This window comes from Meleagris gallopavo, chromosome 13, assembly GCF_905368555.1.
Source record: "Meleagris gallopavo chromosome 13, MGAL_WU_HG_1.1, whole genome shotgun sequence".
Lineage (NCBI taxonomy): Eukaryota > Metazoa > Chordata > Aves > Galliformes > Phasianidae > Meleagris > Meleagris gallopavo.
Genome location: NC_139416.1, coordinates 19,172,509 through 19,189,480, shown reverse-complemented (window position 1 = coordinate 19,189,480; position 16,972 = coordinate 19,172,509). Strand labels below are relative to the sequence as shown.

The following is a 16,972-nucleotide window of genomic DNA, read 5'->3' as shown; positions in this document are numbered from 1 at the left end:
TTAAATATTTTTTGTATTTCTCTTTAAATAATCTTCTGAAGTACTCAAAAAAGAAAATGCATTAAAACAATAACCTAGCAAAAAAAGCAACATTACTGTGGGAATCTATATCATGATCTACAACAGCAGTGAAGACAGACTCTTTCCTGACAGAGAACATCTCCACTCTGGTAACGGCTGCTAAGCAAGCGTCAGATAATCCTATAGCACTGCACTAACCAAAGTCACCCAAAAAGCTAAAAAGCACACCTGGAACTTCATTTAGGCAGTGTGAATAGAAGTGACAAACTTTCCCATTGCACCCGCTCTGAAATAAGTAAAAAAAACGCAGAGTTCCTTTTATCACCTATGCCATATAGGTGCTGCTAATGTCCTGCTAATTTGTAGCCATACACCACTGCCTTCTCAATTACATCTGTACTCACTGCATAGCAATGGGAAGAAACAAATAATAAAAATGTAACTCAGTAAATCCCTCCAAGTAGAAGGATTCAGTACTGTGTGCCATATGCAAAACACAGTATAGTCTTGCTATGCACACTCAGACATTACCATGGTTCTTTTCATTCAGCAAGTTTTTGGTGGCTGGCAGGAACATCTCCATAAGTTCAGGCACCTTTCTAATAACGTGAACAGCACACAGTGCTGCCTATATAGGAAAAACATTTGATTAGTATGTAGTGCAATGACAAGAAGACATTGAGAACATTGAGCACAGCAGGAACTACCACAGATTTTATGATATACAGAGGCTTGAAATGTTTATAGCACATTTTCCCACTCTGCTACAAGTGGTACTAAACAGCACCACAGAAGAGTTTAACAAAACTTCCACAGTTGAAAAGTAAAAAAGGAATTGAGTTGCGAAGTAACACTTGCACTAACAGCAGTTCATATGAAAGTTATTAACTTCAGAGCCGTATTAATCACTACGCAGCTCTGCATTTAATAGTGCTACTTCAGTCTGTCTCATTGTTAGGAAGGGAGGGGAATGACAATGCACTGGAAGTGAAAAAGTGAAATTTATGTAAAATTCATGGCTTTTCTTTCCTTTGAATATGATCACATTCCCACAAAGATTTCCCCTTCAGGTGACAGATCTTATGAAAAACAAAAGTGGACTTCAAAAAGTTTGCCCACCTTTTCCAGAGTACAGAAGCAAGACCAGACCCTACTCTTTGTAGCTGTCTGAGAATCAAGAGCGCTGCCTCTTCCCAGAATACAGCAATACCTCTCAGAACTGCTGTCGTGCCTAAAATCCCATTATTTCCCCAACCTTTTAAATATATTTTGTTTTGTCTTGAAAAAGAACAATACTATTCATACTTCACAGATGCTCTTTCATACTGGGTAACAATTAGAAGTTTGGAGCTAGAGCCTGTGAACAGGCAGGCGCTGGTAGCACAATCAATAACCTTAAGGTACAAAGCATCTTAGAAATTAGAAACAGATAGCTCATCTGTTGAAGGCTAGCCTTCTAGAGGATTACACACATCCTTGCTCTGCACAGACATGGGCTTTGGCCTCAACTTGTCTTGCACACTTGCAAATATTCAGTCAGCATTCCAAGCTGTCTAGCATTCCAGTTATTAGCAAGATATCCCAATCTCAAGTTTTAACCCTTTACAAAACATTAAAAAGTACCTTCTTCCTAAGATAGGAGTTGGATGTTTTGAGGAGCTTTTCAACCTCTCCTGCAAGGTCTCTGCACATTTCTGAAGAGCCCATGCAGCCAAGAGTGCAGAGTGCCAGCCCCTGCACATATTGCGTGCTGTGGTTAAGGTCACTGCAAAGAGCAAAAAAAAAAAAAGAGGACAGTCAGCACGTGAACAAATCCCAAATATGGAAAAAAGTGCATCTGCGTATGGCCATCCAGCCATCTGCACACGTGGCCCAGAAGAAATCTCCAAATTCTAAGCTATTTGGGAGTACAAGTAAACAATATCAGCTTTGCGTTTTCTATTACTTTTATATAGAATCCTCAAAGAAAAAGATTTCAGCAAAACCACCAGGTGAACATCTGGTGCTTGAGCTGAGAGGAAGGAAGACCACACTGAACTCCATTAAAGTTTACTATAGTAAAGACTAAACTCTGCCTTTTGGAATTTGCAAGCAGGAAAGAAACTAACATCAAGTATAGTCTTGCAGCGACTTTGCAAGTTGTCCCAGCACAAACAAGTTGTAGAATAGCCTTTAGCTTCTGGTTTATATGCACTTTGATTTGCAGTTTCTGAATCTTAAGATTTTCACGCAGTTTGACTTGCATATTTTTACAATGGCTTTTAATTTTAGCTACCTTCCCTTCCTTCCGTTTGACTATTAGGATTAATGAACGATGAACCATAAAACTTCATCTGGATTTGGTCATAAAATAAAACTTTAAAGGGTAACAGACAATACATATGCTTAATACATTAATCTTAGTATAATGCAAAATAAGAATTTTTGCTAAGACTTATAGCCTGAACAAAAATATTGAATCAGAAGTGGGATTCATATTTACAAACTGAACAGCATTTAAAAGAAAATCTATGCAAGATACTCCTACTCTGGCTCAAGATGGAGGATAACAAAAACAACATACAAATTAAACAAAAAACCCACTACTCACAGAGCTTGCAAGTAATCCATACGGAAATGCTGTTAGCCTCTGGAAGTTGCAAAATGCAATACCCATCAGCAGACACTACTTCTGAGGCCACCCACCAACCATCAATTACATTAAGTACAAGACAAGACAGCTTCCATACAGCAATTACAACAGCTTTCAAAAACTGACTTCCAAGCAATTTTCCATCAAAACACCTGGTACTGATGTCACCACAGCATCCAGGATTCATTCACAAATGACTAAATTGTGAAGGAAATAAAAATATGGTTCCTGTTTGGGAGGTGAGTTGGTGACTGCATGATGGGAGAACAGGGGAAGCAAGCAGCATGCAACCAGATTTGTACAACACGCAGAAAAGAGAGCATTCTGCATGTAATATATAGAAGTTATTGCAACATGCAAATAAAATAACAGGACACCTGCCATTAAAATGTGTTGATTTTTGTTTCCTTATTCTAGCAAGTTTTGGGCAGCGACACATAACAGTGAATATAGCAAGTACATGCATACATGCTGCTCCACAAGGGTGTCCACTTGTTAGTATGGAAGACCTAGGTCGTGGTTATAAGACACTGATGAAGGCACGACAAAGTGGCAGGCAAGGAAGCCAACAGAGAAAGCAATAAGCTTCCCACCACCTAAGAGGGTTGCTATCTCCCAGTTTTGTTTAGCTTCAGCCTGGCTCACATCAAATTCATCCCACCCTTATCAAACAAATTCGTTTTTAGCATAAGCAATCAAAAAAAGATGTTAATATAGCAGCCCAGTTCTAACGGAAGATTCTCACAAGTATGATTTCAATAAAAGAATATTTGACCAAATGTTTACCTCCCAGACATCTGTAGATACCAAGGCCCAACAGTCTTGTCAAGACTTTCCAAGCACTTTGAGGACACAGTCTAAGCAGTCAATCTTATCAATACTTCATTTGCTATTACTCAAGAGGCTTATGTTCAAGAAGCAAATAAAACCAGACACACCACATACAACCAAGCAGGCACAAGGATAAAACAACCAGACCCCAGTTGTTCCAATCCTCTTGCCACCCATCTTGAAAAGACTGTCCATCATTAGAAACAGACTGATCATCCTTTACTTAACTATAATATGAAACAGTCCTAGTTTAGCAGCACTTCACTAGAAAGATTTTAAAAGTAAAGAAACTGAGGAAAAAAAAACAATCCTTATTTTTCATCCTTTCTTGACCAATTTCAGGAAGATACCAAACACAGCACATTCCAAACTGCTGCCTTGCTTCCAAGGAAAATCATACATCAGTACTGTTAGGTCAACATTAAAAGGAAGGCAACATACACAGTCTTGATTCAGAGCTCATAAGCACAAGTAAACAAATAGAACAAGAGATACAGTACAGAGATATTGTATTGTAACACAGGATAACCTGGCCTACAACATTTTAGCAGCATTATGAAAATATCCTCCGATTTAATCCTATTTAAAAGGTACATGGATCTTCAGCAATGCTGCATTACTAACTGCACACCTGTCTCTTTCCTTCTTTGTAAGCTGGGAGATAATTTAATTCTCAAACGTGGAATTATACTTGGCACTGGTGAGGCCACACCTCAAGCACTGTGTTCAGTTCTGGGACCTTCACTACAAGACAGACACTGATGCCCTGCAGCATGTCAGAGAAAGGCAAGGAAGCTGCAAAGGGTCTTATGAAGAGCAGCTGAGAAAACTGCGATTCTTTAGTCTGGAGAAGAGGAGGTGGATCTCATTAGTCTCTGCAACTACCTGGAAGGAGTTGTAAAGAGCTGAGGGTTGGCCTCTTTCCAGATAACAGCAATAGCACAAGAGGTAATGGCTTTAAGTTGCACCAAGGGAGATTCAGATTGGATATTAGGAAAAATTTATTCTCAGAGTGGTCAGGCATTGGATCTGGCTGCCCACATGGTGGACTCATCATCCCTGAAGGTTCTCAAGAAAAGGGTAGATGTTGCCCTGAGTGACATGGTCTACTGGGCATAGTGATGATCACAAAATGGCCTGGGTTGGAAGGGACCTCAAGTTCCAACCCCCTCACTGCAGGCAGGGCTGCCAGCCTCTACATCAAACACTACATCAGGGTGCCCAGGGCCTGATCCAACCTGGTCTTGAACACTCTAGGGACAAACTGCTCCAGCATCTCACCACCCTCTCAGTGAAAAAATTCCCCCTAACATCTAATTCAAACTTACCCTCCTTTAGTTTATAAACATTCGCCTCATCTTGTCACTATCTACCCATGTAATAAGTTGAGGGCTGGACTAGATGATCTTAGAGGTATTTTCCAACCTGAACGATTCAATGAATGGAAATTGTTTTTGTTTTTTTTTTTTAAGCACAAATGGTCTTTTGCACTGTCTGAATAGCTTCCTGTGACCATTTCATCTCCCTATTTTTATCTATCTTAAGACAACCTGCAGCGCAACACATTACCATCCTAGAACAATAGCTACATCAAGTATGGTTTGCCATGTACCTCTGCAGGACAAACAAAATTTTGTATTCTCTTCCCTCTAAGGAACATAGAGGACCATTCGATACAGTACAAAACTACAACAATCTTTTATGGTCAACAGCATGAAACAGATAGAGAATAAAAGCTTTCTAAAGCAAGGGAGAAAAAAAAGTACTGAAAATATCAGTGTCAGGAGCATTATTCTAGAACCTGAAGCCTCAAAACATGTGTTGATGGAGAGAGAGCTGCTACCCTTACTTCTTGATGCAATTGGTCATAAGAAGATGGACATCCTGTCTCTCATCCAGCAGCAACATGGCACCTAAATACCCAATGCGCTTGTCTGTGAATTTCTGAGAGGCGATGAGCTTGAGGCACTCCAACTGGAAAAAAAAAAAGAAAGAAGAATTAGCTTAAACTATTTCTCAGCTGGAAGACGAAGACTGAACTCTGATATTAACTAATTTAGGTCTCTCTCATAATATATTTTAAAAAGTACATTTTATTTCCATTTTGATGATATGGAAAACAAAGGCTGAATGACCTGCCCAAAGATCCCAGCAAGGGAGCAGCAAAGTCAACAGTAAGTCTGCTGCCTTGAAGTAACAATCCTCTGTTGATCTTCCATTACCTCATATATACCAGATAAGTGGGATCAGAGCACAAAAGAGAAAGATAACATAGATAAGAACTATCAGTTAAAAAAAATAAATCTGGAAATCCAGAGAAAAATCCAAAAGATATGCCATGTTTGATATACATTGGAATTTTTTTTTTTTTTGGCACTTCAATGGGTACATCTACCCACCAGGGAGAGAATCACCGCTCTGTTAAGATGTCAACAACAATTTTGATGATTATGATCTGTAACTAAGTAACTAGCTAGGTAAATTTTAGATACAGTCATTTATTTAAATTTCTGCTGTCCTGCAACCTTATGACTTCTCGTACAATCAATGAATGTACAGATGTTATAATTATGAGATGTACCAGAGAGCTTGGCTACGCGGTTATTACACCAAAGCAGAAAAGATAGGATGCTTACCCGTATCCTGGGCTCGCTTATGAAACTTCAGCAGAGCAGATCTCCAGCAGAGATCCTTCCCCGCTGGCAGTCAGCTCTTCAATGGCTCTAGGAGAGGTGCAGCCAGGCTCCACCCCTTCCTGCAGCACAGGTGAATTGCCTTCAGCTGTGCTCCCGTGGCTGACTCACTGCTCGCCTCAGGTGGTCAATCAGAGGTTCAGGCTGCAATTCAGCAGTTCCCAAACACTTCTGTATGAACTTCAGAATCTAAAATCACAGGCACCGTAGCCACTACAAACATCATATCCCTTCTATCATGTAGAAATGTATCAACTGTATTAAAAGTATAAAGGAAATTGCTTAGATAACATGCCTAGCTGCCACTTACACTCAGATGACTTCAGAGTTTAGCTGCTAGCCAATTTTTAAACATGTTCTTAGTTCAAAAATACAGACACTAACATTACTACGCACTGAAGTATCTCACTCTAACAGATAATCAATTACATATAACTGTATCTCTACTTTCCAGGCTGTAACACTATAACATGATGGGAAGTACAGTGCCCATAGCAGGGTCCAAAGTCTCTGGCTGCTGCAAATGAGGACAGGCCCAAATGCAGCAGCCAGAGACATAGAAACAAAGGAAGAAGATTTACTTACCTTTGAAAGGCCTCAGGTACACAGGGATCTGCAGAAAGATACCCTCACCCCCACTACCAACCCTTAAATGAGGTCTGGGAAGGGGTGGATCCAGGCTCCAGCCCTTCTCATCACTCAGGTGCATCACTGCCTGCACCTGAGCTCCCCTGGGCTGGCCCTGCCTTCCCACCAGGTGCTCCATCACTGCTTCAAGCTGTGACTTCAGAATTTCTGCTACACAGACAAAGCAGCAAAAATGGCTTCTCAAAACAGGTAAAAGATTCATCTTCTCACAAGCACATGCCCTAAGTTCGTTTTACAAATTAGCTAGGGCAGCAAGTAAGCACACAGCAGATGTATGGAGGGATGAAACAAAGCTTCCAATAGATCTACTTTAAAGGACACAAAAGGGGCCCACATAGGCAAAAATGCAAGGCAGCATGAGAAGGTTTTCACAGTCTTGAACTACAGGGAAGCTTGAACAGAACTGTTTTTGAACAGGGAGATGGGAGAAGTGCACATGCATCAAGAGGGCAAAGCTATACTGGCTGCTGAACAACTCGTAAGAAAATTAAATTTAGTGTTACAGAAAATAAATGCTATGGCCTAGCCACTAACAGACAATCAGAATATATAGTACACCTATACAAGAAGTTGCCCCAATTATCTAGCTAGAGCTGAGTGACAAACTGATAAGGAAAAGATTGAATGAAAGCAAATTCAGTTAGCTAAGATTAATCTGGATGACAATCTACAATACAGAAATACCTCTAAGCAGTAAGATCAGTCATCCAAAGGGATAACTGAACATGCATGAATGGGCAAGATCAACCAAGAGATAAGGTACATAACACTGCATATTTACTTATCTTTACAGTGTCACTGACCCATTTTTTCCCCCAAAAAGTTTAAAAGGTGGTGTCTTATATAATGCTCTCCAGAAGTGCAATGTGGAACCGATGGCCTCAAAGCCACAGCATAAGAGCTAAAAAAGGCAAGACAAACAACTAAGAAAGAGCAGAAGGAAACTAATGACTGATATTTCCAGCACTTTTAAATTTGTATGAAATTACTGAAATTCAGCCTGTGAAAAGCTGACCAGTTTGCCTCACATGTATACAAATACATGCAAATTAGCTCAGCGCACAGCACTACTGAGCAACACAATGAAGTGAAGCTCTGTTTAATTAGTGGAAGAACTCCTGATGTCATTATATCCATTTCATTCAAAGGAACAGCAATTACAATCTGCTACCTCAGTGCTGTAACAGATACATCAATAAAGCCTGATAATACAGGTATACTGCCAGATTACAACTCAAAGGTTTTACTAACATAGATACCTTTCTGACTGGTATTCTTTTGCAGGGGAAATAAAAATAACTAAAAAAAATCTGGATGCCCAATACCTTCTAATCATAACCCGATTTTAACATGCACTCAAGACAGTTTGCCACGCATTGCATCTCAGCATGCATTGGCTAAACATAGTGCAAGATTTCCTGGATCAAAGTGGAGGAATCCTGTCTTGGGAAGAAGGAGATCCACCATTTGCTTCTTCTGACACCTTCTCTAAACTCTTGTTACTGGTTACCCCATTCATAACACTAGCTTTAGTCAAATGACTGTTACAAGGATAAAACCAGACATGGGATCTAGCAGTCTGTGGCTCTCTTGTTTTTCATCAAAATGAATTTTGTACTCATTCATGCTGTCACTCCCTGAAACTTCCTGTTCATAATGGTGGACTATCTTCAAAATTCTACTACTGCTGGAATGGCATCTGCCTTCAACAGTCCCCCAACACACTGTTTCAGAGAAAGAATGAAGATCACCTATGCAACATCAGTATCTTGAAAGATTCCTTCCAGTCATAAATGCTGAGGACACAAAGGATTTCAACTTAAATAATAGCTGTTAAAATCCCTTTTTAGCCTTGGCCACTATAAATTCCCAGAAATCCAACTGACAAATTATATGAGAACCAAGGCCAGAGGATGGAGTATTGTATGCTACAGTCAGCATACTCTTGTTCCTCTTACAGAGTTGCTACATCTCAAACAATTCTTTTCTCTGGGAGAAGAATCCAGTGATGTAGAAATAAGGTGATCCCCTTTAAATTCAAAGTACAGTGCAAATTCACTCTTTAACACTAAGACAAATCGAGGCCCTGGTTAAATTATGACTGCAGCAATTGGACAGATCAGTGCAATAGGAAAGGCATTACAACAGAGCTGTGATTGATGAAAGGACTGGCACAATAGAGAGGTGCTATGAAGGAAGGGAAGAAGATTGCTCACCATATCAGAGGATCCCAGGTTCACAGGGGAAAGCCTCACCAAGAAGGGATCTCCAACCAGAGCTCCTTCCCCACTGGCAGTCAGCCCTTAATGAGGCCTAAGAGAGCCGCAGCAGGGCTCCACCCCTTCTGGTCCCACAGCTCAACTGCCTCCACCTGTGCTCCCAGGGCTGACCAGGTCCTTTCCCCAGCTGCTCAATCATTGGTTCAGGCTGTGACTCAGTTACCATACAATGACTAACAGGATGTTTACTAACAAAAAATGAACTGTGCCTCAAATACTAAGCAAAACTCAACCTGAAGAACATTTTGTAGATCAAGAACCCCATCATCTTCTCTCTTTTCCACAATTTGACTGAGGAACAATACACGGAAAATAAGTCAAGAAACTGGCAAAACTCACATCAGCATTCTCCAAATCTCTTCACTAAAATGGCGATAAGAAACACCAATTCTTTATTGTTGGGAACAGACCAACTATTACCTGCCTAGAATAAATTACTGCAGAAGAAGGGTATAGAAATGCCTTTAAGACACCTGGCAATTTCCATCAGATACACAACTTTGAGATGCCATCCTCAGGTCATCCAAAAATACTCATACTTACCAGATTGTAATTTAACTACTGCTCTGCAAGACACATCTGCAGCAAGGAGCAGACAGCCTGGGTAAAGCAGACTAACTGTAAGTTTCGTAACAAAATACATAAGAACAAGTTCCAAACAGGAAGTGTCTTTACCATAGTCAAAACTAATGCAGGTTCTGAACATGAGCAAGGACAAAACCTCAAAGCAGAACTGCCCTAGTTCTGCTCCAAACCAGCCCACACACTCAAAACACATGAAACATACTGGTATACACACACAGTATAGCAGCAATGAAGACTAACCTACCTGTCCAAAATGTGCAGGGTATCCCAGCATGTGCATATACAGCAGCTTTGCCACATTTCTGCATCTGTATGTGTTATCTTCCTCTCGGAAGGATGACCGGATAGCAGCACATTCCTTCTGAATCATTTCACGCTCTTCTGCCTGGGTTCTTGCTGTCCGGATGGTCCGGATCAGCTCCCGCAGTCTGATGGGGGCTGGCATCCTCTGGGAGAAGAGAGAGATCCATAAGCCTTCTACTGTACCTGAGAACTTCATTAATTTTCTCAGTTTAGCATATTCTTTCTTCCCTTACAATTACATAAATGGAAGAATGAAAAAAAAGGCAAACAGCTTCACTAGCATGGTTAAAAGCAAACCCAAAGACCACAGGATTTTATTGTACCTTCCAGGAACAGAAGTACTCACAATTGCTTTTCTAGATGCAGAAACTGCTATGCTTTGAACAAGCTGCCAAGTGAACATAACATGATTCCCATCCGAAATAGACAAGAACAGTACTCAGCAAGATATGTTCATGCTCATATTTTCTGCCTCTCACCAAAGAGGTTTGATCCTGAAATCTTGACAATGTGGGACACAAACCATCCTTTACAAAAAGCAATGCTGTTAAATAACTAGCAGAAGTTTTCAGACAGGTATCTCAGAGAGCCACGCTTCATAAATCCCACATACTTGTGCCATGCATCCTTCTTCCTTTGAGGGGGAAAAGACATCAGAAAACACTGATGGAAGAGCAATATGAGCAGCGTGGACATACTTCAGAATCAAGCAGACACCGTACCTTTATTAAATACCAGCCAGAACAATCATTTCTTCAGAGGCAATGTGACAAAGCCTCTCACAGAACTGCGTGATGATGACTGTTTAAAAAAAAAAAAAGCATATGCTACATGAACTTCAGGTAGTTTCACTTTGCCAGGTGGAACAGCGATGGGTACTACCCAATCTAGAGAGCATTGTATTCTCCTGAATGTATTTCAGGAGAAAAATGGCTCCCCCAGAAAAGTTTACAAAGTTCAACTGTAGAACCTAATTGTAGCTTATGCTCAGCAAAGCAGACTTTTGACTTTCATGAGGATAAATCTATGCAAACTTCTCTACAGAATTCCATCCATGCTAAGCTGCAAGATTAGCTAAGTCATTTTTAAATCACAAAATCACACCAATGTGTAAAAAGTTACTCAACACAGCAGTCCATCACAGATCATGTGTGTCACCATCCTCTTAGATCAGTGCCATAAATTTTAAGTGCTACCATATCACAAAGAGGCGCATTGAGACGCCGTGCTGACTGGCTGGCGCAGCACAACAGGTTTGACTGCACACTGATGGGCAGGCTGGGAAGCACGCATTTAGCGGGGCAACCCGTGTGCTGCACCAGAAAGACAGACAGACACATTACAATGAGTAAAGGTGGCCTCACAGACAAGCAGCTGAATGTTGCTCTACAGATCTGAATTATAAACTCAGACTGTTACAGAATTCAGTCTTAACACTAAATCTCCTCGGTCAGTCCAACCGAACAGCCCCTCACATTCCAACTGCCCATCTTCATGTCTCAAGAGCTCAAATTCACAGAGACGCAAAGTATTACATTTTGAAAACTATATGTAGAGATGTTTTACCTACAGAAATGCTTCCTCAAAATACTGTGAAGGATCAAGATAACTGCACTCCCCAATCCTCAGCCTTGCCTCTCCACAAGCTGTAAGATTTCTTCACCTTACTGTGACAGAAACAAATTTATGCTGCCCAAACATTCAGATGCCACACTAATAAGCATAAGAATGGTGAAGGGGAAGAAAGAAAGCTGCCTCCACAATAGCGTTTGAACATGAGATACAAAAGGCCTTTGAATACTGTAGTAACATTCTTATAATATGGATTGTGATGTCTGGAAGGTTTTGAAAATCCACTGAGAGGATCTTCCTCGCGCAGCATCACATCCACACACAGCGAAATCTTTAATTAGATGGGAACGGTAAACCCTTAAAGCAGAGCGCTGCACTTAACTAACAGAGCTCTGATAGTGGTAGAGCCACGATCTTTCAACAGCAAGGGAAGGCTGTAGGATAACAACAAACAGAATACAAAAACCCTGCTAAGCACCAAGAGCTGCATTTGGTGCACACCTACTGTAATGCCACCTCCGGAGGTTTCGGGTGCTAAAGCATGAGTCTTGAAGGAACAACCACAAATAATCATTCTTGACAATTTAGAAAAATGGGAAAATGATTTTCAATACTGCAACAAAATATATTCCACGAAACAAACAGACTGCCAGCACTCACACAGGAAGCCACCCGGAAGCCTCAGAGCCCCAAAGCTTCTCAAACTAAAGGAAACTTGGTTTTCTCCATTTGCCACATAATTTCCCCCTATTTACATCCACAATAAAATAGTTGTTCTATCCTGAGAGAGTTAAATACTTTTTCACTACTGTGCAAAAAAACCTCTGCCCAATAATTTGCATGGAAAACTTCAGAATGAGAAACTAAGATTGAACTATTAAAAAAAAACACTAAGAACAGAAACAGTTTTAAATGTCTTGTAAAATTATGGTAACTATGCAAGAGTTACTGCAAAGTAAGCTGAAGTTCCTATTTAGTATGTGCTAGATTGTTGGCAGCTGTTGTCTGGATGCACTGCTTTACTCTGTCATAATTTAGCAAAAAGCAATAAACATAAGTGCACGATGGCACTGCAGACTGGGTAACACTGACAGCCACAGCCCACTGTACAGCCTGCAACCTGTCCTCAGGAGCTTATCTTTGGAGGTGAATGTAAATAAAAGTTATGGGATGAGATTTGTCTATTCAGAAGTTATTTTGAAGTCAGGTAGGATGCCACCTCTCAAGATTCTATGAAACCTTATAACAACATCTGTTTAGGTTTAGCTTTTGATTTGATGTGTTGTGTTGGTAGAGGTCTCTGAGGCTCCTATAAAGGTCCCCTTAATTAAATTCAGCCCCTCACTTCTATAGTAGTCTTCAACTCAGATTGCTCTTTGACAAGAAGAACACTATCTACCAGCTCTTCAGTGTCCTAAATGGGCACAGACAGAAAGCAGACAAGAAACATAGTGACCCTACCAGGTCTGATCAAAGCTCAATCCATTTGATATCCTGCTTCTCACAGCAGCAGGAGCCTGTGGAAGACTGGAAGAGCCACATAAGCATGCATATGTACAATTCTGTTCTACTGCAGACTTCAACTTGCAGTATAAGAATTTCTAAAGCAAAAAAAAATGTCAAGGCCTACAAAAATAAAAAAGATAAATCTCTTTATTTTGAATCCAGGTGAATTTCTAGAATCAACAGTATTCTGCAAGTCACTACTTGAGTTCCAAGCACAACACAGTGGAAAGACAGTTCATTCATTTGTTCTGCAGCTTCAAGTCCTTATTGCAGTTGATGCTCCCAGTAATCCTATGGAGATGATAACAAATTACCTAGTTAATAATACTGAGGAACTCATCATCTTACACACTTCACATTCCTCCCTCATCTTTTCAGTCTGAGACCTGCAGCCCCATATCTGAGTCGCTCCATGACTGGTTATGTTTATTGCCTTGTCTGTATGGTCCACAATTCTCCTGCGTCCTTTCAGAAGGATGGCTGGAAAGAAAGCGCCGCGCCAGCATTTAAACCACACTGCACCATAGTAGTACTTGTAAAAAAAAGAGAAGTCCCTCCTCTTATTTCTCCAGGGATTTTTAACAGTCCCTCTGGGTATGTGGTCACTACAAAGTGCTTTGTTTATGTAACAGTCTGACAAATCCCAAAACAGCCCACTTGAAGCCCAGACACAGCCCATACCCCTTCCCCTTCAAACACACTTTCGAACTGCTTTTGATAAGCTATGCTTTTGTTGGAAAATGGGGAAGGAACTGAAATAAACACACCATTGCAGGCTGTTACAATGGGAAAGACTAACACAGTGGAAGGGCAATACAGGAGCGTAACAACAAAGGGACGAGCACAGATACAATGGTATTTCAAAGGGAAAGTAAAGGTGCTCACCCATCTCCAGAGATCCCAGGTTTGCAGGGGAAAGACTCCACCAAGAAGGGATCTCCAACCAGAGCTCCTTCCCCACTGGCAGTCAGCCCTTAATGAGGTCTAAGAGAGCTGCAGCAGGGCTCCACCCCTTCTGGTCCCACAGCTCAACTGCCTCCACCTGTGCTCCCAGGGCTGACCAGGTCCTTTCCCCAGCTGCTCAATCACTGGTTCAGGATGGGACTCAACAGTTCCCACACACAGTCATATACCTCTGCAGCCTATAGGCAGTAACTTCCTCATCATTAATAACAAGTGATTATTAATAAGACATTATGTATAGGCTCACTCTGAAAGAGGAGACTGATTCCACTCCTTCCACTGCTCTACTGACAGCATGTCTGGGACCCAGCATGCCAGATGAGGCCATCTTTCTCTGAAAACCAGCGTGTTACTTTCCTCTACAAATGAGATGCCTTCAGCAGAATAGTTGGGCTTACAAGGCAGTGTGAGCAGACAGCTCTGGGAGAGCCAAGATGGAGCAGGAAGGACGTGAAGCATGGCCTCCTGCACTAAGTCACCATTAAGTGCAGAACCATCAGGTCACAGATCATCTCAAGCTTCTGCTCCTCAGAACAGAGGCAGCGGCAACTACAAGTTAAACAGTTGCATTGTTTATCTGCAAATATTTAAAGTCTGCAAACAAACCGAAGTTTGGCACTAATTTGGTTTGATATCACAAGTCCTTCTGTTCTCGCTATACTCGAAGAGTTTATAAATTGCTGAATGCTATCTCCAGTGATTTGTTACATTCTGTAGGTATTTCCATAAAAGGCTTTGTTCGTCCCAGTAAATCTTGCCCTGGACAACAGAAAGTAAACAGGCAGAAAGCCTAAATCACTTCAGCCAATGGAAATAGCACCACATGAAATTACCATACATCTGAAGCGCAGTCTAAGAACCTCCATTTTGCATCCTTCAGAGTTAAGGCAGGACTTCCTACTTCACTGAAGAGGCAGAAAAAAACAAAAGCCAATACTGAAGATCCAGCAAGATTTCACTGTCACCATCCATTCATTGAGACAAGTGGGTAAGGATATTTGTAAGCATTACATAAACAATCAACAAATCACACTACAGAAACTATTTTCCTCTAAACATCACATGGACAATAAAGCAAGGAACCAGCAATTCAGAAAACAAAGGATTGAAAGCTAAGAACCTTCATCAGATAATGGTCAAATTATGGAGCTCCCTGCTTCTTTTTTTTTTCCCCATCGAAGTGTGATATATGTACATACACCGTGCAAACTGTGCTACTTTGGAAGAGCACCTGTATCTCTCACACACATCCCGGGCAGAACTGCTCGCAAGGAGGACAACGGGAAGGGACGAGAGACAGCCAGCATTTATTTCTCAGCATTCAAACTTCTGCCTTTGTGCTGCAACTACACATCCACACTCTTAAGAAAAGAAAAAAAAAAAAGAACAACAGTATTAAATCTTCTAGCATTCTTTAAATGCGTCTTTGAATACTTCCCACCAAAAAGTTTTGCACAACCGCAGCTACAAGAAAGTAATGTCTCCACCTCGCAAGAACAAATCCCTTCACGCTCTTTTGTAGTCTGAGCTGATTTCTTATGCAGACACATTTTCTTTTAGCCTTTGAGTACAAAATTTCTGTTAAATGTATCGTTTGCTTCCTCCTCCTTCCCTGTCAGAAAGGGTCTTCTTACTACCAAGAAAATCTCACTGCACTGATAGAAACAAGCCACCAGAGCACACACTTCCCCTGAAACAAACTCTGTGGAACGCTCTCCAGAGGTCTGCAGGCTGCTCCTGAGCAAAAGCACCCCTGCACTGCCAAGCCTTTCAGCCCTACTGTGCTCATTCCAACCCTACATTCTCTACCATTTGAGAGAAACAGCTCCTGAACTCTTATCATACAAAGCAATACCAAATCTCGTGCTGACCAAGAAGTATGTTTCACTCCCTGTCTCAAAACAGTTAAAATGATCTAAGAGAAAATGGCCTAGATTTTGACAATTCTCCAGGCTAAAGCTGGCTGACCTGCACTTGGAAGAGCCACATTACCCTCAGAAACTTTAATGGCAGCTCTGACACCACTGGCTGTATCAGGTGACACATCACAACGGTGCTGACACAGATATAGAGAGTAAATAATTACAAAATTGAGAGAAAACAAGCCAACAGGGACTGCTGGGGACGACACTGCTACTCCATTCAAAAATATAGCCACACACAGCGCAGACACACCTGAACGAAGGTGGCAGGGATGCCCTAAACAGCCACGTTCATGTCCTGCCTGCTCATCTCTGCCAGCACTCTGACATCACCATCAAATGCCCCTCGGTCACTGAAGACCTACAGCTTGCAGCAGTCAGGAAAGCTAATCACCCTAAATCCACACCCTGTGAGACAACAAACCGAGCTTCGTGCAGGTATCAAGAGGTAACAAAACCCAAGTTTCACATTTCCCATTCCAGACCCCAAGAACTCCTTCAGCGTGCTGAGGACTGCACACTTCAGTACTCAGAAAGGCGACCCATGAAGCCATCAACAAAATCCTGTACAATCTCACGTTCCTCTGGATGACCCCATCCATTATCTAACTATCAAATCCACAGTGCTTGCAGGTAGTAAGTCACCTGACTGCATACAATTCACACTTTTTTGAAGCCTTGGTAGAAAAAATCCAAAACAAAAGCAATCAGAAGAGCTTGAATGGAAGCAACAAGGTTGCATGGATATTCTTCCAGGATGTGAGACATCCACTTCATACAAGATAGCAGCAACCTCGCCAGACACACACCTGACCAGTATGCATTTGCAGGTGCACAGCTAAGGAAAAAAAAAAAACTTCTACTAAATGAAAAAGAATCCAATGATTCCACTTTTCTCACTTCTTTCAAGAAATACACCTAAGCATCTTCCGCCCCCTTAATCAAATTAACACAGAACAATGGGAAATTTTTCCAGATTCACACTGCCAAGCACTCCATAACCCGAAACTATACCCA

General features: G+C 41.3%; 1 protein-coding gene across 1 annotated transcript in view; it reads right to left on the bottom strand.

The window, feature by feature from the left end:
* The window catches only part of AP1G1 (adaptor related protein complex 1 subunit gamma 1), a 43,925-nt gene that overhangs the window by 20,844 nt on the left and 6,109 nt on the right, over positions 1-16,972 (bottom strand). The window contains exons 2-5 of the mRNA XM_085235259.1: positions 9,934-10,137; positions 5,334-5,458; positions 1,645-1,786; positions 553-649 (exon numbers count right to left, since the gene is read on the bottom strand). Of these exons, the coding sequence (XP_085091385.1) occupies positions 553-649; positions 1,645-1,786; positions 5,334-5,458; positions 9,934-10,134 (565 nt within the window). The 5' untranslated portion in view covers positions 10,135-10,137. The remainder of the gene's footprint in view (positions 1-552; positions 650-1,644; positions 1,787-5,333; positions 5,459-9,933; positions 10,138-16,972) is intronic.